We start from the raw sequence: 26,932 nt of genomic DNA, 5'->3' as shown, positions 1-26,932 counted from the left end.
GTGGAAGACAACAGGGAGTGGTGGAGACTGTGGAAAACCAAACTGTTTATGCCCTGGCTACGGGTTTCAGGTTTATTTTTAAAAATTAAAGAAACACATCTGTGGCCACCAGCTTGAATCTCTCATGTCCCTACCAGCTTTACCATTCTCTAAGTCGAACAGATTTGGTAGGTTGGACCACAAGTTCACCGCAATGGCATCATGACGGACACTCCATGTTGACTCTGATTTAGTATCAAAGAGTCTTTCTGGAGAAAAAAAAATTTTTTTCTGCTATAAAATTAGGCCTGATGGACTACCACTGAGAAGGCCAGGATCCAAAGACACTCCCAAAATTGTGCAGTGCTTGGCCTGTGCAGCTGTACCTGGCAGTGCTAAGCAGAAGACAGAAGATGGTGCCTGGGCAGAAGTGACCAATTGATTGCAAAGGGCTTCTCACTGGGTGTTTTCTGAGTGAGTAACTTTGGGAGGCCAGTTCTTTTGGGGCACATGGGTCCATCTGACCAGCGCAGAAGAAGTTACTCATAGAAGCTAAGTGCAGTCAGGGTCATCCAGGAGGAAAGATCTCACAGAGAGAGGAAAGCCGAACAGAATTCAGTGTCCAAAGCTAAGGACCAGGACAGCAAAGCTGGGGTAACCAGGGCTGGTGCTGTTAAAAGGCAGTCAACTCTGACGGGGCTGCTACTCCAGGAGCCACACTTGTAAGGAATCACCAACCCTCTGAGCCTTTGGGACAATCTCACCCAACTCCCATCATTTCATTGACTCACAGACAGTAGGGAACGTGGCAGAATAGACAGAACAACAGCCAGGAGAGGCTAGGCTTCCCAATTCTTAATCCAGTGCTCTGAGAGCTCCTGGTTGCTTTGCATCTAATCCCAGGAATACTGGGACCCTCCAGACCACCAGTGAGGCTGAGGAAGCTTCAGGACACAGCAGGCCCACCCCGAGGAAAACCCTTCATTTACTCCTTCCTCTGCTTCCTGCCTTGAAGCTAGTTCTCTGTAGCAGAGATGCCACCACAATCCTATAGGAACACTGGGATTTCCCACCCACCTTTTTAAACAGACAGCACAGCACTTGATCAGAAAAAAAAGAAAAAAATTATTTTAAGGTTAAGTAAATTACATCTGTGATCCCCAGACTTGGAACTGCACCAGAGGACTTCATGGCCCAGCAGGAAAGGGTGTTTTGAACAGGCTGCTGAATTGTTTTTCCAGCATGAAAGGTCTGTGAGTAAGTGCCAAGGATGGAAATCCAGTGTTTTACCTCTGGCCACAACAAGCATGGATGAAGCAACAAGTGTCCCCCTAGGTTTGAAAGGGTGGCCTGCGTGTGCAGCAAGGCCTGGGCTCCCTGCACTGGGCTTCTTGCCCTGCAGCGTGAGCTACCTGTTATCCTAGATTAGCCTTTATCACTGCTGTGACAAATTATCGCAAATTTAGCAGTTTAAAACAACCCCTTTATCATCTCACAGTTCTGTAGGTCAGAAGGCCAACAAGGTCTCCCTGGGCTAAAGGGCTGCATTCCTGGCTGGAAGCTCTGGGGAAAATTTGCTTCCAAGCTCACTCCTGTTGTTGGTAGAACCCAATTCCTTGCAGTTTGAGACCCAAGGTCCCCATGTCCTTGCTGGCTGTCGGCCAGGGGCCACTCTTAGCTCTAGAGGGCTCCCATGGGTCCTTGCTCGTGGGTCCCTCCTGCCAGAGCAACGGCATGCCGAATCCTCCTACCACTTGGAATCCCTCCGACTTCCCCTTCCGCCACGTCTCTTCCGCTTTGCAGTCAGAGAAGGTTCTCTGCTTTTACGGGCTTGTAAAAGTTTGGGCCCACCTGGACAGTCCAGGCTACTCTCCCATCTTGAGGTCCTTAATTACATCTGCAAAGTCCCTTTCGCCACATAACAAAATATATTCACAGGTGGACATGTTCATGGTGGGGGAATAATTCTACCTACCACAACTCATTTTGCGCTCCTTAGCTGCGGAAGGAACTCCTATCAGCCTACCTGTGGAACATAAATCAGGAATGCTGACTCCTAGTCCACTGGCTCTAGGTGTACCGTGACCGGACACGGAAGCCCACCTCTGTAAATATGTCCCGCCCATCAAATTCTCTACTTCTAAAACACACTCACCTTTATCCTACCCATGCTGCCAAAACTTCTATTCAGTCCAACATGACACAGATCAGATGTGTTCACCTCGGTGCTGGGCACCTGCGTTGGGGCAGGAACTGGTCCTATTCCCTTTTCTGTTACAGCAATAGTCAAATTTCATCTAAGAGGCATCATTGGTTCACTCGACAAACATTTCCGGAGGTCCTACTAGGTGCTGAGCCCTGTGCTTGGGATGGGGAGGCCTACAGAGCAAGCTAAGCTGTAGGGAAGTCCATGGTCCAGGGTTGGGTAGATATCCAGGTAAACACATTAACACAGAACACGCAGAAACACCGTTAAGTAAATCTGCCTGGAGGAGTGGGGAACATCCCAGAGGAGGGGCCATCCCAGGTGGGATGTAAAGAATGAAGAGTTTGGCAGGTGGATAAAGTGGAAGAGATGTTCTCGGCAGAAAAGAATGCTGCACCTGGAAAAACACAGGAGCAGAGGAGCAGTGGGCTGAGCTGGCAGAGCACTAAGGGGCTTGGAGGGCTGGGCTGCGGGGCGCGGGGATGGGGCGGCAGGACCTCACTGCTGGCGAAGCTTGGCTCTGGGCCGAGCCGAGGAGCTTGGGTTTCAGCTAGGAGTAACGCGGAACCAACGGAGGTTTTTAAAACGTGGGGTGACACAAACTGTTGGACCTTTAAAAACCCAACTCTGACAGCCAAGGAGAGGGTAGATCTCACAATGATAGAGACTGGAGGGCAGAAAGGCTGAGTAGGCCAGACAATAAACCACTCAGGCTTGAGACGAAGGCCTGAACTAAAGCGGAGGCAGTGGTGGAGAAGTGGGAGTGATGTGGGGTGCAGTCAAGGACACAGGAACAACAGGACTCCGTGAACAGCTGCAGGGGTGCAGAACAGAGGGGTGGCAGAGATGCTCGGGAGAATTTCCAGTGGGACGGCCCGGGACGGTTTAGAAACTGACATTCTCTAAAACTGAGAACAAAGGAGAATGAGCCAGTCTGTGGCAGGAGATGGAATTCAGGTTTAGGTGGGTCGGATTTTCCTCATTAGCAGAACGCGGCCTTGGCTGTACTGGGAGGTCCCATCCTGCAGTAAGAGTCTCAAGAAAAGCAGGAGATCTCAAGTCACTTCCGAGCATGAGTCAGGGAGCTGGCATTCAATAGGAAGTCCCCGAGAACTACCCACGGTTACATCAGAGGGACCTTCTTAGCGTCTCCAATTGTGTTCACATGAACCTACATTCAGGGTTCGCAACTCAGGGTTCAGAGCTCAGAACTCGGACCAAAAGTGGCTGATGCTCACTCAGTCCTTCATCCGAAATATTTTATCCTTCATTCCCCATACCCTCATCAAGAGTCGCTCTGGGCCGGACACTGTGCCAGGAACTGGAGCTTATAGAGACAAGGCACTCAACGTGGATGTATTTTTTTGAATGCCTACCGTGTGTCAAGTCCGGAGGTGTGGAGCCCTGGCTGACCTGTGACTCCAAGGGAAGTCGACCTGGATCTTGCTCAGAGAGGAAACCACAGAGCTCATGCCTGTGTATCTCTTTCTGAAGGATTGTGGAAAATGGGAGGGAAGATGTAGCATCAGTCAAGACACGTCCAAGGAAGATCAAACAGAGAAGGTATTTGTTTCCAGGCCAGTCTGGGAGACGGGACACCTGACAGCCTAGTAAGATATGATAACACACACGGCAACTGCCAGTCTAAGAACTGTCATCGTGGGCTGGCCCCAGGGACCACGCAGCCAGACAGAGATCTCAAATAACCACTGTTAGAAGGTCAACGGATAGACTTGGAGATCATCACACTAAGTGAAGTAAGCCAGTCTTTCTGAAAAATACCATATTTCACTTACACATGGAATCTTAAAAAGGACACAAATGAACTTATTTACAAAACAGAGACAAACGCGCAGACATAGAAAACAAACTTATGGTTATCAGGGGAGAAAGGGAGTGGGGAAGGATAAATGAGGAGTTCAGGACTTGCAGATACTAACTACTATTTATAAAATAGATAAACAACAAGGTCCTACTGTATAGCACAGGGAACTATATTCAATACTTTGTAATGGCCTATAATGAAAAAGAATATGAACAGGAATATATGTATATATGTATAACTGAATCACCAGGCTGTACACTGGAAACTAACACAGCACTGTAAACTGACTATACGTCAATTTAAAAAAGAAGGAGGTCAGTATTGCTGTTCCCAGGTGATCTTCTCAGGTTCATCATGCCTGGCTTGAGCTAAATCTTTGGAACAGCAGCCAAGCCTGAGGTTATGTGTTCCAGAAACCTACCACCTAGGTCTTTGGTTTATTCAAATGTGCTTCTTTTGAGCCTGGAGATATGCTTTCTTCTCTCATTCTCTCCTTTGAGAACCTCTCACCAGCTAATTTATCTTGTGTGTAACAGACATCCTGAGCTTGAGCTGGTGCAAAACCCTCTATGACAATGGGCAACTCCCCAAAAGATGAGTGAGGAACGGAGGTCCCCTCTGCCACCAAGGAAGGTGGACACAGGACACACAGGAACAGAAGCCAAGGGTACTGTGCTAAGTGTGGGCTAATGATAGGTGTCAACTTCACGGCTACGTGTCACAGCAGCGCTCAGTCTGCTGCTGGGATATGCGTGATTCATAAATCAAACGCTTCCCAGGTCTCGGGCAGCATCAGAAATGCGTTCACGGGGGAGGCTGTGTTTGAGGGAGACCTCAAAGGGTGGGTGGATATCTAAGTGGCAGATTCTTACTCAGCCTCCACAAGACGCTGTCTCCTACTCTGTGGGAGGAGGTTTTTTTAACCTTTTGTATTTTGAAATATCATACAGATAGAGAAAACCATGCAAAGCAAAAAGGTACTGCTTAATGAGTTATCATAAGCCACCACCCAGGCCAGTAAACGGACAGGTGGTAGGACCACACAGAAGCTCCCCTGTTATCACTAACCTCTCCTGCACCCAAGGATGACCTTTATCTGGACTTTAATAATAACCACTCCCTTTTTTCTTTAGTTTTACCATCTAAGCAAGTACCCCTAAATCCCAGTTTTGCTTTGTCTGTTTTTTTGAGCTTCATATAAATGGAAGCCTACAGAAGGTGCCCTTTGGTGTCTACCTTCTTTTCCCTCAATGTTATGTTTGTTAAGATTCACTCATGTTGTTCAGGGTAACTATAGTTTGTTCATCTTCACTGTTGTATAATATTCCAATGAGCACAGTTTGTTTATCCATCTAATTTTTTTGTGTGTCTCTTTTCATACTTTATTTTTCAGGAAGGAGAAAGCATGTCATGACAGACATGGTAATTTTAGTTACAAATCAAGGTATAATATTTACTGATAAAGTTTCTATATCATTTTTTTTCTATTTTTTAAATTGATGTATAGTCAGTTTATACTGTTGTGTCAATTTCTGGTGTACAGCACATCTCAGTCATACATATACATACATACATTCCTTTTCATACTCTTTTTCATTATAGGTTACTATAAGATATTGAATATAGTTCCCTGTGCTATACAGTAGAAACTTGCTGTTTATCTATTTAGTTTATCTATCTATACATAGTAGTTAGTATCTGCAAATCCCTAACTCCCAATTTTTCCCTTCCCACCCTCTTTCCCTCCTGGTAACCATAATTTTGTTTTCTATGTCTGTGAGTCTGTTTCTGTTTTGTAAATAAGTTCATTTGTGTCTTTTTGTTTTTTGTTTTTTTTAGATTCCATGTATAAGCAATATCATATGGTATTTTCTCTTTTTCTTTCTGGCTTACTTCACTTAGAATGACAATCTCCAGGTGCATCCATGTTGCTGCAAATGGCACTACTTTATTTATTTTTATGGCTGAGTAGTATTCCATTGTATAAATATACCACAACTTCTTTATCCAGTCATCTGTCAATGGACATTTAGGTTGGTTCTGTGTCTTAGCTATTGTAAATAATGTTGCTATAAACATGGGGGTGCATGTATCTTTTCAAATTAGAGTTCCCTCCGGATATATGCCCAGGAGTGGGACTGCTGGATCATAAGTCTATTTTTAGTTCTTTAAGGAACCTCCATACTGTTTTCCATAGTGACTATACCAAACTACATTCCCACCAACAGTGTAGGAGGGTTCCTTTTTCTCCATACCCTCTCCAGCATTTATCATTTGAATTCATCTACTGTTGATGGGATTTTGGATTGTGTCCAGCTTGGGGTTGTTACAAAACATGATTGTGAATATTCTTCTAAATATCTTTTGGTGCGTGTCCACGCATTTCTGCTGGGTACAGAGCTCATCCTGGGATTGCTGGGTAAGTGAGTGTGCTTATCTTCAATTTTTGGACATCAGCTGTTTTCCAATGCAGCTGCACCAGTTTATAGCCCCACCAGCCGTTTATGAGTGCATTCATTGCTTCATATGCTCGCCAACTCTTGGCAATGTCCATTTTTTTTTCATTTTTATTTCAGACATCTTGATGGGCATACAGCAGTGTCTCACCGGAATTTTAATTTGCACTTCCCTGATTACTAACGAAGTTGCACAGCTTTTTATATAGTTATTGGCCATTTGCTTATCCTCTTTGGTGAAGCTCCTCCAGCCTATTTTTCTATTACGTTGTCCTTTTTTCTTTTAAGGGTTTCTTTTTTTCACATATTCTGAATATGGGCCCTTTGATAGTTATGTATGTTGCAAAAAATCTTCTGGGAGGAATTTCAAATGTCCAAATAAATCAGCTGGAAAAGACTTAGGGGGAAAAATATCTCTCTACCTCTTCTAAGTTACCAGCCCCAGACCAGGCTTCAGTTTTAAAAGGGGATATGGGGAGACGGGAGGGTATAGCTGTGGTTAGAATACATGCCTAGCATGCACCAGGTCTTGGGTTCAATCCCCAGTACCTACATTAAAATAACTAAATAAATAAATAAACCTAATTACCTCTCCTGCTCCCCCCCAAAATTTTAAAAAATAAAAGGGGGTATGGACGGAAAGAAAAGTCTGAGATCAGACCCACCAGGTTCAAGCCTCAGCTCCTTGGCCACTTCCTGAGTGCTCTTGGGCAAGTCACAGAAGCTCTCTGGGCCTTAGTGTCTATCTGCACTTGAGAACTGACCAAAATTACCTGCTGCACAGTTGTTCTGTGGTTGAGAAGAGGTGATGTGTAAACATACTTTAAAAACTGCTCACGGTGTTAACTGTTGTTAAAGCAGAAGGAATCAGCCACGTTGGCTTCCTGAGCAGCCTGACCAGCTTCCTGCACTGTCTCCCAGCACTAAGAGAAGAGGTGGCAGGTTTTGGGGCCAAGAAAATCCCTGTTCTCTCTCCCGCTGGCTGAGCCAGAGGACACCTTCCCCCCCAAGCCCTCTCCCCACCCAGTGTGAGACTGTGCTGCCCATGGCTGGGAACAGGGCTCCTCCCTGCCTGCCCAGGCAGGAAAACAGGAAGCCGTCCCCACCCTGCCAGGAGGTGGGGCTGACAAGTTCCCTTTCCTAGGTGGGCATCTCTCCAGGCCATCAACCCTTCTGGATGCAGACGCACTGGCCGCTGGCCCAGGGCACCGCTGCACCAGGCTACGCCCTGTGCCGCGCCCAGGTCTCCCTCATACTTTGTCCTGAGGTAGTGGAGTAAGTGAATGAATGGATGGGGAGCATAAAACGGGCCTCATCAGTGCCTTGTGAGCAAAGAACTCTTTCAGTGCCCAAGTGGGGCTGGGACTCTGCCTTCCTGGGCCACATGGACACACCCCATCCCTTCCCAAGGTACAGCACCATCCTTTCGTGAGCCTCACATCACTGGTACCCGGGCCCCATTCCACAAACAGGAGGCATCTGGAAACTCCTTTTAAGAGAGCAATTGAGAGCTCAGAAGAAACTCGTGACCTTATTCTAATGTGCAAGGTTGCTTAGAGGAGTTTTATAAGCTGAAATATTTGAGAGCTGGAAGGACCCTCAGAAATCTTTTCCAGGCTCCTCACTTTGAAATAAGAGAGGCAGTGGCAGAGCCAGATTTTCTGCCTCAGCTCTCATCCTAACATCCCTTATGCCCTGCTGCAAACTCCACCACCTGCACCCAGGCCACGGCCAGCAGCCCCCTCCAGGTGCCTGGGACACTAGGCCAGTTTCTCTCCCTTCCTGGTAATCTCTTCTAGCTCAGAAAGGTGTGACCTGAAGCAGTATGAAGCCCTGGGAAGTCCAAGACCGCGGTTTGGGAATGTTTATAAAGTGTTCAGAGTGTTCTGAACTTTACAGAAATTCACATTATCAGCCTTGAGCCTTAATTCTGGTTCCAGCCCCTGCAGACTCCTTCCTATGTGAATTCTCCAACCCCGCTCTCTGGAGCTGGGTGATGTACTTCCACGGTACCCTGGGTGCCCAAGCCTGGCACACAGGGCAGGCTCTTAGTGAGAATTAATCATCAGAGAAATCAAAGGAGACAGAGGGAGAATCTCAAAACATGCAAAGGAAAAGCGCTCTGCAAGCAGGGGCCTGCCTGCAGCACCCAGACTCCTGGAGATCCTCCGACCATTGTACGTTTACATGTTTGGCAAACAGGCCCCAGCGCCTGCCTCGTGCAAGGACCCAGTGGGCACTGAGGCCCAGAACCTGCCCCTACGAGCTTCCAGTCTGGAAGGGAAGCCACGATGTGGGCTAGGATGAATCGGAGAGACCTGTGGTAGCTAAGGGCCCCTGCTCATCTGAACCAGACTGCAGGGGCTGTCAGGGGGAGGGATGCCACGGAAGTTAAGGCCTGCCAAGGGCAGGGAGCAGGAACCCTGATGGTGCCACAGCACGCAGGCTCCCTGGGCAGCCAGCAAAGGTTCTTGAAAAAAGAGAGTGATACAGGCGGTGCTGGGCTTTAGAGACAATCCATCTGGCATCAGGCTATTTGAGGGGGCAGGGAAGACGGGATTACAATGAGGCGAGCATGAGGGGAAAAGGGCAGGGACAGAGAGAAGCAAAGGAGGGAAGGACAAGAGAAACATCACAGAACAGAGTGTGGCTGTGAGGGCAAAAGGTGGGGAGGACTCAGCCCTGGTTCCAGGGAGATGTTGGGACCGAGGGATCAGAGGCTGGGGAGGCCCAAGGAGAGTTTGGGACATGTGTGGTTTATCAGGGGGTGATGTCCAATGGGAAGTGGTCACACAGGCCATGCAGTCAGGGAGTTGGCGTCATGGAGGTGAGAACAGAAACCATCAGATGGAAGTGAAGACAGAGGAAGTGGACAGGAGGTAAAAGAGAAGTGTGGGGAGGACAGAGCCTTGGGGACTCCACGAGTTAGGGGAGGAAGGAGGAAGCGAGCTAGAGGGGGCCAGGCAGTGACCCAGGGATGGTAATCGGGTAAAGCCAGGCTCTGGGGCCAGTTCTCCTGGGCTTGAGTTCCAGCTCTGTCACTTACTCACTTCAGAACCTTGAGATGGTTATTAACCCCACTCAGCCTCAATTTCCTCATCTGTAAAGTGGGGATTATAATCCGCAAGTTTGTGGTAAGAACTGAAAGGGGAAGTTTGTGCAAAGCCTTTACACTTGCACATACTAAATGCAGTAAATGTTGGCTTTTATCACTAGTATCAGTGGGAGGGAATCAGAAGAGGACAAAACCATGGACCCAAAGAAAGCTCAGCATCCTTTCTAGTTTTCAGTGCCAACTAAGGGAGCAAGCTGGGGATAGGAGAGGCATAGCAACTTTTATGTTGGCAGCCAGCCCTGTGCCACCAAGGCTGAGAACTACTGATCCCTCTAGTCCAACCCTAAAATTCTTCTGCTGGTGAACTGAAGGCTGCACATCTGCTGAAGATCATGAGCAAGATGGTAGAAACACTTACCCTGCCGACTTAAACATGGAGAAGAGGACTTGGTCATCTGACTTTGAAGCCCTGGCTTATCTGTTTACTTGCTGTGTGACCTTGGAAAAGTCACTTGGCCTCTCTGAGCCTGAGTTATTAAATAGGATAATAGCTATAAATCACCTATCATGTTCCCAGGACCCAGCAGGCCCTCCATAAATATTTGTTTCTGTCTCGTTCTCTCTAGAACCCAGGTCTCCCAGCTCTTCCCAGCATATGATTTGTTAGGATCCTTTACTTTGTCGTGGGCTCCATCCAAGAGACTATGACTAAGGGTTTGTTCCTTCTTCTGTGTTTTCAGAGCCCCATCCTCTCCTCTGACCCCAGCATTCACCTGCCACAGAGCAGAGCCAGAGTGTGCACAGGACTACCTGGTGCTCCGGGTGAAGTTCTGATTCTGATTCAGTGGGTCCTGCATTACTTATGGCCCCAGGGATGCTGGCACTGTGGGTCCTCTATCCTCCTTGTAGAGGAGGCCTGCGGTGGCCGGTCCACCTCCCTGCTGACTCATGAGCTCCTCTGGGGCCAGTCTCTTTATCTTACTCATCTGTGTCCCCTCTACGGTATGTACTCACTAAATGGATGTTGAAAAAATAAGCAAACCATAGAGAAAACCATTTTCCAGCTAAGTAAATACAGACAGGGTGTTTTGTGTGAGCAGCAACCCTCCTGATTCACTCCAGCATCACCCTCTTGGCTGACGTTAAGGGCCGTGAGGCGGGAGGGGCCTGAGATCCAGAACCTGGAGTCCTGGGTTTGAATCCTGACCCTCTCACTCACCAACTGGCAGCCCTGGGCAAATTACGAAGCTCTCTTCCATGAAGTGAGGGTGATCACACCCAACCACAGTGCAGCCCCAGAGATGGCTAAAACATGCTTTATAAACTGTAAAGTGCTCCAGATAAAGTATCATTAAGACAGCAGCTTTTTTAAGGGCCAGAACTACTTTTTATCTCCCTGGAGCCTGAGGATTGCTTGTGATGGGCGGGGTGGGGGACACACCAGGGGTCTGGTTGGAGATGGGGTCTGAGGCAGACAGGTCACGTGTCCCCACTCTGGCAGGGACAGTGGCCACAGGAAGTGTGAGGATGAGGCCAGGAGAGTTGAGGAGGGAAGGCTTCCTGGAAGAGGCTAGCAGCAGTTGAGGAAACAAGGCTGGTCTGAAGGCACTAGCCTGGCCGGAAGGCAGGCAGAGAAACCAGAGTCCTCCGACAGGCCTTGGGCAGGGCTCCCGGCTGAGAGTGTAGGAGACCAGGCTGGACCAAGGGGAACTTGGGGCCATTAGGAAAGAACGTCAAGTAACTACAGATGTTCCCTGTCGCCCAGAGCTGAGTCACTCGTTTCTCTGCTGGAGCCACCCTGTCACTGTCCACCTCCAAGTACAGCCACTGCACCACTAACTGGAGCCTCAAGCATCTGAGGACAGAGGCAGGAGCCAGACACAGTCCTGCCCTCAGGAAGCTCATCAGTTCCTCACGGCCACAGAGAAATGGTGACTGGACAGGTAGCAGGTGCTAGGAGGTCACTGCTCCTGTCTCCACCTCGGCCAGTGAGTCTCTTCTGCACACCCACCTCCAGATGATTCCTTATGCCATTCCCTGCTCTCGACCCAGCAGGTCGTGCTTCCCACCCCCACAACATGTACCTTACAGTCACCATGTTAACTAGGAACACTGCTGTCCTTCCTTCTGCTGAAGACTCATCACGGCCCCATCGCTTCACTTGTGCTTTCTCACGTCCCCTCTCCCCACTCAGATTACAGCAAGAGTCATTGCAACAGTGCTCCCCAGTTTACAAACTGCCTTCCGCATATTATTTAATTTAATCCCCACAATCAACCTGTGAGGTTAAGTGGTATCCTTACTTACAATAAGGAAACTGAGGATTAGAAAGCTCAGACAATTTGCCGGAGGCCACACAGCTCATCCGTGTGCCCAGCCACAAAACTTCAACCTCTTCTAGCTCCGGTGCCAGGGCTCTGCCCAGTACTTGGAGGCCACACAAGGCAGGTGTTAAAGGTTGAGACTTCCAGCTGTGTGACTTGGGCAAGTTACTTAACCTCTCTGTGCCTTGATTTTCTCCAGGTAAAATGTGGCTGATCCCATAAGGATCTCACAGGTCCTTATCGATACCACCTCATAGGTCCTTATCAAGATTAAATAAGGTAACACAATAAAGCAGTTAGAACAGTGCCAAACACAATAATGAATTACAATTATCATTTTCCCTTCACTAATTCTCATGGTCTCTTAACTCATTAAACTTTTTTTTCTAACTCATGTTTACTCTCATATTTGGTAGGCAGTTATTAAACAAAATACTTTTTTAAAAAATGACTAAGGTTAAGTTTTAGGATTGTCCTCTTCTTTTCTTCACCCTCCTCCTCCCCTAATTGTCCCCTAACTCTCTTTTCCTGATCCATTCTACCTCCCTTCTTACTACACACACACACACACACACACACACACACACACACACACACACGCCACTAGGTCAAATTTGGCCAATTATAGGTGTTCCACAGAATGTAAAATACTGGAAGACACTGACCTAGACTCTCCTTGTTGGGTTGTCCCTGGATAGCTAGAGAAACTTTCACAAACCTAATTTCCACCACTAATGGGTCAAAGTCTTACATGTATTTCTCTGTTGCTCCAGTTTTTACATATTTGAGACTCTAGAAGGAATGAATTACCATTTCTTTTCCTTTTCCATTAAAAAAAAAAAAAAAAGAAAAGATTCACACTGTTTCCTGGAGCAAGAAGCCTCAGGTGGTCAGGCAGCTAGTGAAGGCAGTAACACCCACAGTAGACAGGTAGCTCCCCTCTTTTTGGTGGTTCTGTCCTTAAAATCAGAGAATAAACTTCAAACCCAGCGGGACCCTGGGAGGCAGAAGTGAAGAGCCATCTCCCCTATCCCACCTGGGGTAGGATGATGATCTAGACAGGGGACACTCGCTACTTTAAATCACCCAGACATACCTACCAAGGGCCAAAGGCTCCTGGAAAAAAAGAAGAGGATGAAGTCCCCTGGGATGAAAAGCTTTCTTCTTTGCAAGATTCCATATATAGAACACTCACTCAGGACCTCACCAATCTTTCCTATCTAAAATCCCAAAGCCCTCCCCTCACACGGTACAGTGCTGTGGTTGGGGTTGGGGGTAGGCAGAACACAGCAGGAGAACCAGCCTCTGGCAGCGGAGGCCCAGGTGGATATTCAAAGGTTCCACACTGCAAGAAAGACTGAAGAACAAATGTGCCCATACAACTTTGGCACTGGGATGAAAAGAAGTGCAGTGCCCTTTGAAATGGATTTTGCATACAAACAAGCGGATGAACACCATCAACATGTCAGCTTTATGCACTCAAATCAATACACCAGGCATTAAAACTCTGAGGTAAAAATGGATTGTGGCTTTTTGTTGATGACAGGGAGGAATTTTGGCCCCCAGCCCTGGTCAGGCTGGACAAATAGGGCAGTCTGCCTATTAGCCGTCAGGCACATCTTGAGGGGTGAAACCAAAATTCCAATTCAGGGTTCTGGGCACCCCAGGACAGCACATCTTGACCAGTACCGGGACGTCGGTCCAAGACTCTCAGATCCTGCTCCCTGGCCGGCCCCCTCCTCCAGCCCCCAGTCATCTTCCAAACTCGGCCACACATTGCATTTCCTACATTCCTTCTCACCGCTCAGACCCCTTCAGCCCGGCCCTCGGAGGCCGACAGCTGGGGGTGGCGTGAGCCAAGCAAGAGGCTCGAGGAAGGGAGTGCTAGGGGTGGGGGGAATGTCAGTGCAACCCTGAAGCGATCGACAGGGGCGGAAAGGGCTCCGCACCCTTCACATCCCCGACCCAGAGCCCCACTCTCGGCCGCCACACTTGCGTCCCCACAATGCGCTTCCACAGCCTAGGGGTACCCCTTCCATTTGGCCCCTTTTCGGTTCCTTTCCCTCTCACCGCCCCTGTGACCCCTGCCCTGCCCCGCCAGGTCCGGCTCCCCTCGGCCGCACCGCACGAATCATGCCAGCTCCTCGGAGCTGCCCTGCCCTCTTCCCCAGGCCAGCCAGGATGCCCCCGGGGTCCCCGACCTTCCCGGATAGCCTCTACCTGCGCACCAGATGCCCTCTCTCGCGGCCTCCTTGCCCAGTCCCTCCCTGGGCCTGCAAGACCCCTACTCCCTTCAAGTCCCCTCCCGGACACTGCGTCTCTCGGGATGCCCCAGCCATGCATGCCCCGGGGTACCCGATCCTCACCTGAGTCCGCTCGAAGCTTTCCCGCTCCGCCGCCTCCATCCCCCCACCGACCCCACGCCGGCTCAGCACCTTTGGCAAGGGGTTGGGCACCTGCTTCATGGAGCTGGCCATTCGGTCCATGTTGCCGCGCCGAGCCGAGTCAGGGGCCCTCAGCCGCCCCGGGATCCCCACGGCGCCGCCCGCCCCGCCCTACCCACTGGGATCCGGCGCTAACGGGACGGCTCTCCGCTCCCATTGGCTGAAAGCACTGCTACTCTCCCGAGGCCCCGCCCCTACTCAGAGGCTTCCCCGCCCGCCCCCGCCCCCGCAGGAGCCCCTCTGCGCGCCCTGCCTGGCGGGGCCCTAGGGATCGCGAGGCGCGTCCTAACCGGCCCGGAGGCCTGTCCGTCACCTGGGGGGGCGGGCAGGAGGCGGGGCCTGGGGCGGCCCTGACCTGCCCTCTCCCGCCCCTCCCCCGTTGCCCGGCCCTCAGCTCTCCCTGCCCTGCCAGCACCCACCCCTACCCCGCGAGCCGCGCTCTCCCTCTGCCGGGGGCTCTGCGAGGTCCCGGAGTGGTGGGCGGGGGTCAAGCTGGCGGGGAATCGGGCCTCCCGCAGGGAATCCGGACCCGCCTGGAAATAGCCTGGTTACTCCTTCGGGCCGGGGACGAGAGAGTGCGGGATGGACCGGCTAGGCGGCTGGAGTCCCGGGAAGCGCAGTCCTGGAGGCCCGGCTCCCGCAGGATGGGTCAGCGTCTGGTAGACGTGGTCGCCTTGGGTGGCGGCCCCCAGCAAGTTCCCTCTGCTTCTTCCCTCATCCTGCCCCTGCCCTGAATTCCTGCCCATCCCTTTTCTAATGATCGCAGACCCGGGAGCGCCGGGCTGGGTCAGTGGAAACCTCTCGACACCTTCTATCCAAACTTATCATCTGAATCTGCCCGGAACGTATTCGTTGGTAGAAACCCCTGTGGACGCTTGATGTTTATCTCCGGCTCTGCGCCACCCCTCCTGTCCTGCTCAGACGTCAGCCAAGGTACCGACAGGCGGAGGGAAGTATGATCCTTAGCGGAGATGAAGAAACTTTAAAGTTTTCCGTTAAATGCCAATTTTGGTGTTTTAAAAATAAATGCTTTGAAACTCAAAGAAAAGCATTACATTTTTTTTAAAGTAAGAGCTTTTGATTAAAAAAATTCACACATTCAATAGGGAAGTGGAAGAGGGGGTGAGCCTTTGAAGGCACTAGGGAGCCACTGAAGGCATTTGCTCAGACCTGCGCTTTGCCGAGCTGGCACTGTGTGGATGGGATTATGGGGGCGAGAGGGAAGGGAGGGAACAAATGGAGAGATTCTGGTAGCAGGTGAGAGACAATGAGGGCCTCCACTAGCAAGGAGAGGAGAAAGTTCAGTCCTGTGGGAGGTTCTGTGAATAGATTTGGACAAAGGGAATGCCCGGGGGGTGGGGGGAGACAGTGTTGAGGCCTGAATTTCTGTGGAAGAAGGACTGAAGAATGGCCTTGTGGTGGAGGGGGAATCTCCTTGAGGCTACATTTGAATAGCAAGCATACTGGTTTCACCTTCCCTTAGTTTGTGTTTGTATGGAGGCCTGGGGACTGGCTCCCCTTGGGTTTCTCTGGGATGAGGTTAGCTGTCACCTAGTTTTGGAGGCTTTGCTCTAGTCGTGGGAGAGGGAGCAGGCACCTGCCAAGCACTGTGGCCTTAAGTAGAAAACCAGTCACCAGGAGACCCGAATCTCTATCTCTCCCATCCTCTGATTTCCTACTAGTGCCTCCCACTGCCAAACCCAGCCGGAAGCTGGAGGTCTAGGATGATGCATCAGCACTGCCCCGCCCCTCCTTCCAGGCACAGAGCAGAGTGGAGAAGAGTGGAGGCTGGATCTGGAGGTGTCCAGCACAGCGGGCTCAGAGGAGTCTACCTGCGAGGAAAACAGACCAGCTTCATAATAATATTACCTCTGCGTGCCCCTTCTTAGTCCTGCACCCGCCTCGCTCTGGACCCAGCTAAAGAGTGATTTATGATCCTTTGCCCAGAGTTTATGGCTTCAATAAACATGGGCCCTTTAAACAGGGATTAAAGGATCAGCCTACTTCTTATTAGAATAAACCAGAGTAGGAATCAGGAATTTGTGGTTTGGAGGCACCCTGTGGAGAAAGACTCAAGCGAGTTACCTTCCTCTGTGAAACTCAGAGTGAGTTAAAAATAAGATTTCCCACTTGCCGCAGCAGCAAAACCCTTTGCCAAGGATTGAGGGAAACCCTCCCCCCGGGATATAAACTACAGGACTCCGCTAGCTTCCTTCAGCTCTTACTGTCTCTCCCAGTAGTGTTGGAACCACTTGTTTCTTTACTTTCTGGAGATGCCAGGTTTCTAGACACGGAATCCCATCTCTGGGAAACCTATAGGGGGATCAGAACTGTGTGTGACCTGCCTCATGTCTGCTGAAATCTGTCCCACCCCACACCTAGTCTGCATCCGATTTAATATCTGGTGTAAGGATAGGTAAACTGACCACACTTTCCCTATAAGCTCTCAGTCCACATGTTTTAGTCGTTTAATGAGATATAATTAATTTACATTAAATTGTACATATTTAAAGTATACAATTTGATGAGTTTTCACATACATGTATATACACTCATGAAAATATCACCACAATCAAGATAATGAACATATTCCTCACCCCCAAAGTTTTCTTCGTGCCCCTTCCTAATTCATTCTTACTTCCTCCCAAACCCCTGTGCTCAGACAATTACTAATCTGCTTTCTGCCACTATAGATTAATTGCATTTTCTAGAATTTTATATAAATGGAACCATACAGGATGTATTCTTTTTGGTCTGGCTTTTTTTCACTAAGAATAGTTATTTTTGAAATTTATATATATTGTTACATGTATCAATAGTTTGCTCTTCTTAATTGCTGAGTACTATTCCAGTATATGAATAGTCCACAACCTGCTTACCCTTTAACCTGCTGATGGACATTTGCATTCTTTCCAGTTTTTGACTATTACCAAAAAAAAAGATGCTATGAACAGTTGTGTCCGAGTCTTTGTATGAATAGCAGTCAAAATGACGTGATCTTATCCATCTGGTAGATATATTAGTCAACAGAACAGATTAGAGTCCAGAAATAGGTCCACACATACATGGTCAGTTGATTTTCCAAAAAGGTGCAAGGCAATTCAATGGAAGAAAGATAATCTTTTCAACAAATGTTGCTAGAACAATTAGATAATCATATGGAAAAAAACCCAAATACCTTAATTCTTTCCTCACACCATATACAAAAATTAACTCAAGATGGATCATAGACCTAAGTGTAAAAAGAAAATAGGAGAAAATCTTAGTGATCTTAGGTTTGGCAAATGTTTCTTAACTACAGCACCAAAAGCATGAAGCATAAAAGGGAAAAAAAATCAATAAAAAGAATTTCATCAATATTAAAACCATTTGCTCTTTGATAGACTGCTATGAAAATGAAAAGGAAGGCACATACTGGGTAGAGATATTTGTAAAACATTCATCCAACAAGGAATTTGAATCAAGAATATGCCACGTATACATTTTCAAAGTTTACCTGGCTTGGATTTTAAATTGTTCACACAGACCAGGATGACTCAGACACAAGAGGACAGTGTAGGGGCCCACATACAGAATTTACAAAGACAGGGATCTGAGTCTGGGCTGATGCTCCACAGCATTTTAGACAAGTTACTTAATGCTCTGTATTTTTTAACCAGCTGTAAACCAGGAGGTGTAATAATATGGCTTTCATTCATTCAGTGGACATTGGTTGAGTTTCTAGTCTAGGTGAGGCACAGGACTAATAAGTTTATAAATTTACTCTTTGGTCATGGGTACACATGTTAAAAAAAAAATCACATCTAACACAGGGAGGCAAGTTCTAGAATAGAGGTAGAGTGCCATGTTTCTCCAGACATTTGGGGGATTAAACAAAAACATTTATACAAATTTATGTCTTAATATGTGCGTATGTATACATAAGAAAAAAGCATAGAGATAGATTTGTATTTAATGAATTTTAAGAATGTCTGTGCTAGGCAGGTTCTCTTACATCAACTGCTTAAGAGTCACGCTGTAAGAAGAAACAACCTCTCTCCTCCTCTCCGCCATCTCCTCGGCAACCGCAAAACAGCAACTATGCGTGAGTGCATCTCCATCCATGTTGGCCAGGCTGGTGTTCAGGTCAGCAAAGCCTGCTGGGAGCTCTACTGCCTGGAACACGGCATCCAGCCCAATGGCCAGATGCCAAGTGACAAGACCACTGGGGGAGGAGACGACTCCTTCAACACTTTCTTCAGTGAGACAGGTGCTGGCAAGCATGTGCCCAGGGCAGTGTTCGTAGACCTGGAACCCACAGTCATTGATGAAGTTCTCACTGGCACCTACCACCAGCTCTTCCACCCTGAGCAGCTCATCACAGGCAAAGAAGATACTGCCAGTAACTACGCCTGTGGTCACTACACCACTGGCAAGGAGATCATCGACCTCGTCTTGGACCAAATTCGGAAACTGGCTGACCAGTGCACAGGTCTTCAGGGCTTCTTGGTTTTCCACAGCCTCGGTGGGGGAACTGGTTCTGGGTTTACCTCCCTGCTGGTGGAATGTCTCTCTGTCAATTATGGCAGGAAGTCCAAGCTGGAGTTCTCCATTTACCCAGCCCCCTAGGTTTCCACAGCTATAGTTGAGCCCTACAACTCCATCCTCACCACCTACACCACGCTGGAGCACTCTGACTGTGCCTTCATGGTAGACAACAAGGCCATCTATGACATATGTCATAGAAACCTCGATATTGAGCGCCCAACCTACACAAACCTGAATAGGCTGATAGGTCAGATTGTATCCTCCATCACCACTTCCCTGAGGTTTGATGGAGCCCTGAATGTCAACTTGACAGAATTCCAAGCCAATCTGGTACCCTATCCTCGCATCCACTTCCCTCTGGCCACATATGCCCCTGTCATCTCTGCTGAGAAAGCCTACCATGAACAGCTTTCTGTAGCAGAGATCACCAATGCTTGCTTTGAGCCAGCCAACCAGATGGTGAAATGTGACCCTCGCCATGGTAAATACATGGCTTGCTGCCTGTTGTACCATGGTGACGTGGTCCCCAAAGATGTCATTGCTGCCATTGCCACCATCAAGACCAAGCGTACTATCCAGTTTGTGGACTGGTGACCCACTGGCTTCAAAGTTGGCATTAATTACCAGCCTCCCACTGTGGTACCTGGTGGAGACCTGGCCAAAGTACAGCGAGCTGTATGCATGCTGAGCAACACCACCGCCAGTGCTGAGGCCTGGGCTCGCCTGGACCACGAGTCTGACCTGATGTGTGCCAAGCGTGCCTTTGTTCACTGGTACGTGGGTGAGGGCATGGAGGAAGGAGAGTTTTCTGAGGCCCGTGAGGACACGGCTGCCCTTGAGAAGAATTATGAGGAGGTTGGTGTAGATTCTATTGAAGGAGAGGAAGAGGAAGGAGGAGAGGAACACTCAAGTTAAAATGTCACAAAAGTGCTGCTTTTACAGGGAAGCTTATTCTGTTCTAAACATTGAAAAGTTGTGGTCTGATCAGTTAATTTGTATGTAGCAGTGTATACTCTCATTATACAATTACTGACAGATGCTTTAAAACACAACGCTTTGTTACAGGCCCAAGCTATCCATTTCTCTGATGGATTTGAATAAAGTATTCCCTGTCTTAAATGGAAAAAAAAAAAAGAATGTCTGTGATAAATTGTCACATGGAAGAGGAACAAGCTGCAAAGCAGTGTACAGAGAATGATTTTACTTTGGTAGAAATAAGCAAACAAAATTTGCGTAGAGCTGTATATGTTTTTGAATGTGAATGAACACAGAAAAGGGTGTGAAGAGATATACTCCAGGCTGCTAATACTTGTCACAAGATGGAGATAGGGTTTTATAGAGATAGAGATTATTGCTTTTATGGATCTTTTAATTAAAAAAATAAAATTAAGAAAATTTGAAAGTAATAGTTGATAAACACAGAAATAGCGAAACACACTCCAAGAAGTGCTTTTTATATTAAAACAAAACAGAACAAAACAAAACAAAACAAAACAAAACCAGACTCTCAACTTATTACTAGCTGGTGCACCGTGGGAGCTCCAAGACCAAAAGCCTCCCTTAGTTATATGGGAATGACTTACACTTTGTTAGCTAAAGGCTTTGCCAGATCTTGAAATGCTCATGCCAATACTCAGAGTGGTGTGTGTGTGTGTGTGTGTGTGTGTGTGTGTGGAGTGGGGGTAGGCAGTCAGGGGACATGGAGAGAATGGTAGTGACCAGTAAGAGGGTGGCAGAGACCTGCCAGCCAGCCAGGAATGGTCTGGGGTGCCCCACATGTGACCAAACCAGGTAAGCTGGAATGGGGCACCTATCCTGGCTGAATCAGGAGCTAAGGCAGAACCTGAAACTGGAGCTGGGAGCTGTATCAAGTCAGGAAACAGGGAAAGAGGAACTAAGCCAAACCGGGAACCCAAGCCAAAGCCAGACAAGCAGTCTGTAAACCAGGAGTGGGGAGACAGCACTGAATTGACCCCAGTGATGGACCGTGGTCAGGTATCTGCAGGGCAAGTTGATCTCCTCCTGCACCAGAAAAATAGTGCCATTGACCAAGAGAAGGAATACTTTCAGGGAAAGATAATGAGTTCACTTGTGGGCACGCTGAGGTTCAAATGGCACGGATTCAAAAACAATATGGATCACGTGAAACAGATATAGAGAAAAGAGCATGAGCTTTGAGATTAGACACATCTGGGTTTTAATCTTCCTTCCTTGCCTGTTTTTTTTCCCAGTTAAACATTTAATGAGTAATTACTATCTATGTCCGGAGATGTAGCAATGACCACAGAAGATACCATCCTTGTCCTTATGAAGCACATAATCAGAAGCTATTTTCAGGATCTGATGTATAATTTACAATTGTGTCAGTTTCCATAAGTCAAGAAATGTTGGCTGAGTGCCTGCTATATGCTAGTCTACAGTGCATACATATACACATGGGAAAAGGCTACTCTACCTTAGAGCTTTGGTGGAAAGAAAGAACGAATGAACAAATGGAAGGAAGGAAGGAATAGAGAAGAAATAGAGGAAGGGGAAGAAATAGAGAAAGACAGAAAGAGAGAGGGACAGTGGAAGGAAGAAGAAAGAAGGAAAGAGTTAATAGTTCTGGGATTCAGACACAAGGGAATTTACAGGAAGGCTATCTGGCAGGACTAGTTACATAATTTGGAGAGGCCAGTGCAAAATGGAAACGTAGGATCCCTTGTTAAAACAGTGTCAAGAATTTCAAGACAACAACAGCAGAGCATTAAACCAAGCATGGGACCCTTCCAAGTGCAAGACCTTGTATAACTGCACACACAGGTCATTCGCCCATGGAGCAAAGCCAGCTATGGGGGCGGGGCAGGCAGGAGAATGAGGCTTGTAAATGGAAGAGCTGTGGCAGCTCCAGAGGGCTCAACAGTGAGTTCAAAATATGTTCACAAAATCTTTAATCCACCCTCTATGGGGTGGAGTATAATTCTCTTCCATTTGAATGTGGGCTGGACATAGTGACTAGCTTCTAACGAATAAAATAAAGCAGAAGTGACAGTGTGTGACTTTGCAGAGTAGGTGGGAAAGGCACTGCAGCTCACTGCAGGGGATGCTAGGTTCCATGTCATGGAGATGCTCTGGCAGCCCAGAGAGAGGCCCACAAAGCAAGAAACTAAGGAATCCTGCCAACAGTCATCTTGGGAGCCCATCCTGCAGCCACGTTCAAACTTTCAGATGATTGCAGCCCCTGGGGGCATGTTAAATGAAACCATGAGAAACCCTAAGCAGGAAACACCGAGCTAAACTATGCTCAAACCCCTGACTATGAGATAGCAAATATTTACTGTTTCAGTCCCTACGTTTTGGGGCAGTTTGTTACACAGTAGTAGATAAGCAATACAGTGCAGAAGCTGGAGCCACATGAGAGGTCTTATAGCAGAAATTGTCCAATGGATCCATCCATTCCTCCTTCAAGCACTTGCTCAAGATTCAAAATCTTGGGTGAGAGTATCTGAGCTTAGGTCTGGCTGAGCAGGACAGTGAGAGGAAGGACGGTATCTCTTCAGCAACTTCCTGCCTTAATGGGCAGGGACTTGGGTTTACTTTCCCTCCGAGGCTGTCTGCATTGGGAGAGGAGTGCTGTTGGGAAGAGAAAAGGGCCGAGGTGCAACAGGTGTCTGCTACTTCTACTTAGGGAACCCAGATTCATGACACCTGAAAGAGGAACTCATAATAAAAGTGGCCAGTGAGCAGCAAGGGAGAGCTCCTTGCTTTCATGACGGCTGTGGGGTGGGAGGTTCTGTCTTCTTTAAAGGAATTTCAAGCCTTGGTAGCAGACAAGGAAGGAGATGTTGGGTCTGGGAACCTTCCCAGCATCAGTGCATCAGGGAGCTGGTCATTTCTTCCTCAATAGTGAGCTCGTGCAGCTGGGGAAAGCACAGACTTTGGGATCAGCTGACCTGGGGACAAGAGCCAGATTCACTTATGTACTAATGTGCTAATCACTTAACCTCTTTGACCCTCCACTTCCCCATCTGTAAAATCAGAATTTAACTAATTCCTACCTCAGTGAACTGTTAGATCCAAGGAAATAATGCTGTACTTATCTTAATTACCTTTCTTATTTTTCCTTCAAAAATTTTAATCGTTATGAAAGTTGTATAGAGCTTTAAAATATCTAATTGTAGTTTCTGTAAGGCTAATAAACCAAAACACCCAGCCTCCTCCACTACCACGCTTTCCCTCCTCTCCTCTACCTCCCCTCCTCCCATCCCTCTCCCACCTTCCCTCCTCCTCTATCCTCTCTCTCACTTCTCAGAGGCAGCCACTTTCAATTCTGTGTTCACCCAATCCCAGCCCCCCATTCCCAAGTTCATACCCTTGACCTTATAGCTGTCAGCCACTCAATTCTGTGCTGTCCTCTCACTGGCCATCACTTCTTATCTTTCCACCTTCCTCGTCTAGAATGCAACTCCAGTTCACTGGGGCTGGCAGTCCTTAGAGTCTACCACCTTTTTATCTCTGCCCCCCATCCCCCCACACCCAACCCCCCATTTCTTAGTAAGAGCCAAGGTCTTGACAATAAGCCACAAGATCCTACATGCTTTGTCGCCATTATCTCTCTTATGTCACCTGCTAGTCTTCTTCGCTTCATTCACTTCTCATTCATTACACTGTCTCCTCTAACAAAGCCAAGCACACTTCTACCTCAGGCCCTTTGCACTTGCTACTACCATTCCCTGGAACATTCTTCCTTCAGATACCTGCAGGGCTCATGTCCCCACCTCTTATAAGTCTTTGCTCAGAGGTCACCTTCTCAATGAGGCTTTCCCTGACCATCTCCCACTCCTTCTATTTCTTTCAAAACTCTTTGCCTTCTAACACACTGTCTCGTTTACTGATTTATTATGTGTATTGCTGATCACCTAGCTGCTCTCCTCATCCATATGTGAGGCCAGAGGTTTTTCTCATTCATGGCTGTATCCTCGGCTTCCAGAAGAGCGCTTTGAAAATCATACATGCTCAATAAATATTTATTTAATGAATGAACAGCATATTAGCCCCTGAGGGGACTGTGAGATCTTCTTCTCCAACTTTCTCATTGTAGCAATAATAAAGCCAGCAGACGCCAGGGCAGCAGCTGCCGTAGTTAACCACTTACCCTAGATCAGGCCCTGTGCTTGCAGCTTTTAATGCGTTAACCTCATTTAGACCTCAGGGCAACGCTGTGAGCTTAGCATCACCACAATCTCCACTTTACTGGTAAGGAAATCGGGGTTAATGGAGGGTTCAGGTTCCGGAACTTATCTCAGATCCCCCAATTGATAAGTGGTGGTGCTGGGACCTGAGCCCAGGCAACCCGAGCCAAGCCACCTGCTCTGCAACCTGCAATGTGCAGATCACGTGTGGAACGTCCAGGACTGAGAAACCGGTTTCACACATGGGAGAGATTATTGCGTGGGACGCTGGGGCCCAGCAACCTGCTTGGTGCAGAGAATCCCTTAATCAAGCACCTTGAATTTGCTGGGGTCGCTGGATACGGTGAGGAGGAGGGAGTGGACGGGCAGGCGGGTGAGTGGTGCCTACCAGCCTGCGCCCTCTCCACTCTAACGCACTCGATGGAAGCCCAAAGGCCCCAGGAGAGCCTTAATGGACCCGCAGAGCCACAGCTTCAGCTGAAAACACTGGATTAATAATGGAGGAGGCAAGGTCATTAACAACCAGAGCAAGGAAATAGAGAAAAGAAAAATTGTGATTGGCTCCTAAGGATTCAATCCCGTTCCAGCCAATCCTTGGCTCCTATCTCTCCATCTGCAGCTTCTTTTTTTTTCTGATTCAGGGCCCCAGTGTCTACCCAGCCCCTAATCCATCAATATGTCTGGGTTTCTCATCTGCCAAGAATCCACTTCACCTGGGTTCCATGTCCCCCAGCTTTCATCCCACCTGAGAGCACACTGGAATTTGGGCGTGGGGCTCAGCAAGGAGTCCCTGAAGGGCAGGAGCAAGTTTATTTAGAAAAAGCTTTCCAGTGTCCAGTGAGAGCCACTGCGGTGGAGTTCTGGCCTTTTTTTTTTTTTCCCCCTTCCTTTATCCAGTACGTTGGTATTCAGAATTTACTATGTGTCAGACGTTAGCCCAGGCACTACATCAGAGATGTATTAAATAATTCATAGGAGCAGCATATTAGAAGCAGACAATTTTAGAATAGAATCAAAGCCCGTGAGCCCTGGAGAGGACCCAAACGGGAATAGCTGTCTCTGGATTTCAGCCGTGGGTGACTTTGGAGTTCCTCTGTCCCCATCCCTCTTGCCTGCCTGCTTGGGGTCCTCAGCATTTCTCCTCTACAGCATTCTCTCTACCTTAAAAAAAAAACACACAAAACTGTTTTTCATTGTGGTAGAATATTAACATGAAATTTATCACTTTAACCATTTTTAAGTGTACAATTCAGTGGTACTAAGTACTTTCAGTGTCAGGCAACCACCACCACCATCCATTTCCAGAACTTTCCCATCAAGCAAAACAGAAACGCTGTACCCATTAAATAATAGCTCTCCCCTCCTCCCTCCCTCCTGGCCCACAGTGACCTCTCTTCTACTTTCTGTCTCTATGAGTTTGTCTCTTCCAGGGACCTTATCTAAGTGTCCTTTTGTGCCTGTCTTCTTTCATTTGGTATATGATCTTAAGGTTCAACCAGGTCGCTGTGTGTATCAGTGTGTGTCTTTTTTAATGAATGGGAAGAACCAGGTGCAGCATGGACAAGGATGTTTGTTACTGCAATTGCCTCACCCTTACCAAACCCTGCCCATCTTTCTGGACCCAGCCCCAGCCTCCTTCATGAAGCCTTGCACAGCTAGGTCTGCACATGTTGATTTCTCTTTTAGCATCTATTCCAACCTTCCTATTTTTATAAATGAAGAAACTGAGGCCCAAGGAGATTGTGTCTCCAGTCAAACTCACACAGGTCCATGATCTTGTGTGGGGTCTTAATTGCTTTGTGTGCATTTCATTGCTCCCCTCCCTGCCCCAGACCCCCAACCCCTGAACTGTACCCTCTGAAAATTGAGTTCAGTCTTCCTTTTCTCATATCTCTCCTCTGCCCTTCTCCCACAGTGCCTGTGTGTGACCCTGGACCTCAGATAGATCCTCAGTAAAGACTCAGAGAAGGAATTTCTCTGCAAATCAGTTTCTTATAAGCGGAGAGGGAACAAGAATTCTCAAAAGATGGTAGGAAGCAGTTGCCACCTGCTGGTATGACTGTGGAACTACAGACAAAAATTCGTCTTGCTGGTAGATCCATCAACATGCGTTTCATCTTGCAGGCTTTCGTGCTTTGCCCTCTTCCTATACACATATCACTCTGACCTGAGCCTGGGCAAAGGGTGTCTGGCAACATCCGCAGCGTAGTCCATAAATATTTGCTGAGTCCTTCATTTCTGCAAAGATATTTAGACTTAATCTCTGACCTCAAGGAGCCTGCAGTCTGGTAGAGAGCTAAGAGCATCAGGAAATATATTACAATTGTAAATGTGTACCTTAGATGGGGAATGAAGTCTGCCAGAGTCCTTCAGAGGCAGTAGATGGACGCTGCTGTTTGGGAGTGTGGAGGAAATGACAAACGTCATGGAAAACATGACCTCGACATTCTCATCAAATGGAAGAAGCATTTTGTCATTTGGGATCTAGTTTGGCAAAAAGAATTTTGGCAGGGAGAGACTGGGAATGGACAGGGGCTGTTCTGGTAGAGGAAACCTCATGCAGGAGATGGAAGGAAATGACCACTTGAAGGCCTGAAGTGAGCTTTCAGTAAAATAATCGCCTCACATTATTCAGGAAAGCACAGAATGGCCCAGTGTGTTCAGTCGGGTGAGTGGGCTGGAAAAGTAGGCTGGAGCCTGGTCCAGCGAAGCTGATGTTGTCAGTGCCCCTCTCATAAGCCCTCTGGCCTTACCATTGTATGCCAGCCTGCCAGTATCTGCATCTCTTTGATGCAGGTGGCCCAGTCTGCCCTCATGCAGGTAGGAAGTGCATTCCTCCTTTCCCCAGGATCTGTTAGCCCATGACTAACTAGAATTGGTATATAAATATCCCTGCTCCCTTGCCCCTTGGGTCAGGTTAACTCTGAGACGTATGTTTCACCGTC

The 26,932-nt window shown here is 48.0% G+C and overlaps 1 protein-coding gene, 1 long non-coding RNA gene and 1 pseudogene across 4 annotated transcripts in view; 2 read left to right on the top strand and 1 right to left on the bottom strand.

The window, feature by feature from the left end:
- Positions 1–14,398, bottom strand: part of HIP1 (huntingtin interacting protein 1) — a 135,941-nt gene extending 121,543 nt beyond the window's left edge. Inside the window, exon 1 of one of the 3 annotated variants that reach the window (XM_074345902.1) lies at positions 14,212–14,398. In XM_074345902.1, the coding sequence (XP_074202003.1) occupies positions 14,212–14,331 (120 nt within the window). In that variant the 5' untranslated portion in view covers positions 14,332–14,398. The remainder of the gene's footprint in view (positions 1–14,211) is intronic. The other 2 variants (XM_074345900.1, XM_010972335.3) reach the window with 2 other exon arrangements.
- A 254-nt stretch (positions 14,399–14,652) lies between these two features.
- Positions 14,653–15,337, top strand: LOC123613483 (uncharacterized). Its single transcript, XR_006720839.2, has 2 exons — positions 14,653–14,937; positions 15,056–15,337. It is a non-coding gene; the product is annotated as an uncharacterized LOC123613483 (long non-coding RNA).
- A 3,032-nt stretch (positions 15,338–18,369) lies between these two features.
- Positions 18,370–19,445, top strand: LOC105082859 (tubulin alpha-1A chain-like; annotated as a pseudogene).
- Positions 19,446–26,932: the final 7,487 nt, after the last annotated feature.

Source organism: Camelus bactrianus, chromosome 18, assembly GCF_048773025.1.
Source record: "Camelus bactrianus isolate YW-2024 breed Bactrian camel chromosome 18, ASM4877302v1, whole genome shotgun sequence".
NCBI lineage: Eukaryota > Metazoa > Chordata > Mammalia > Artiodactyla > Camelidae > Camelus > Camelus bactrianus.
This window is presented reverse-complemented; position numbering and strand designations above follow the sequence as displayed.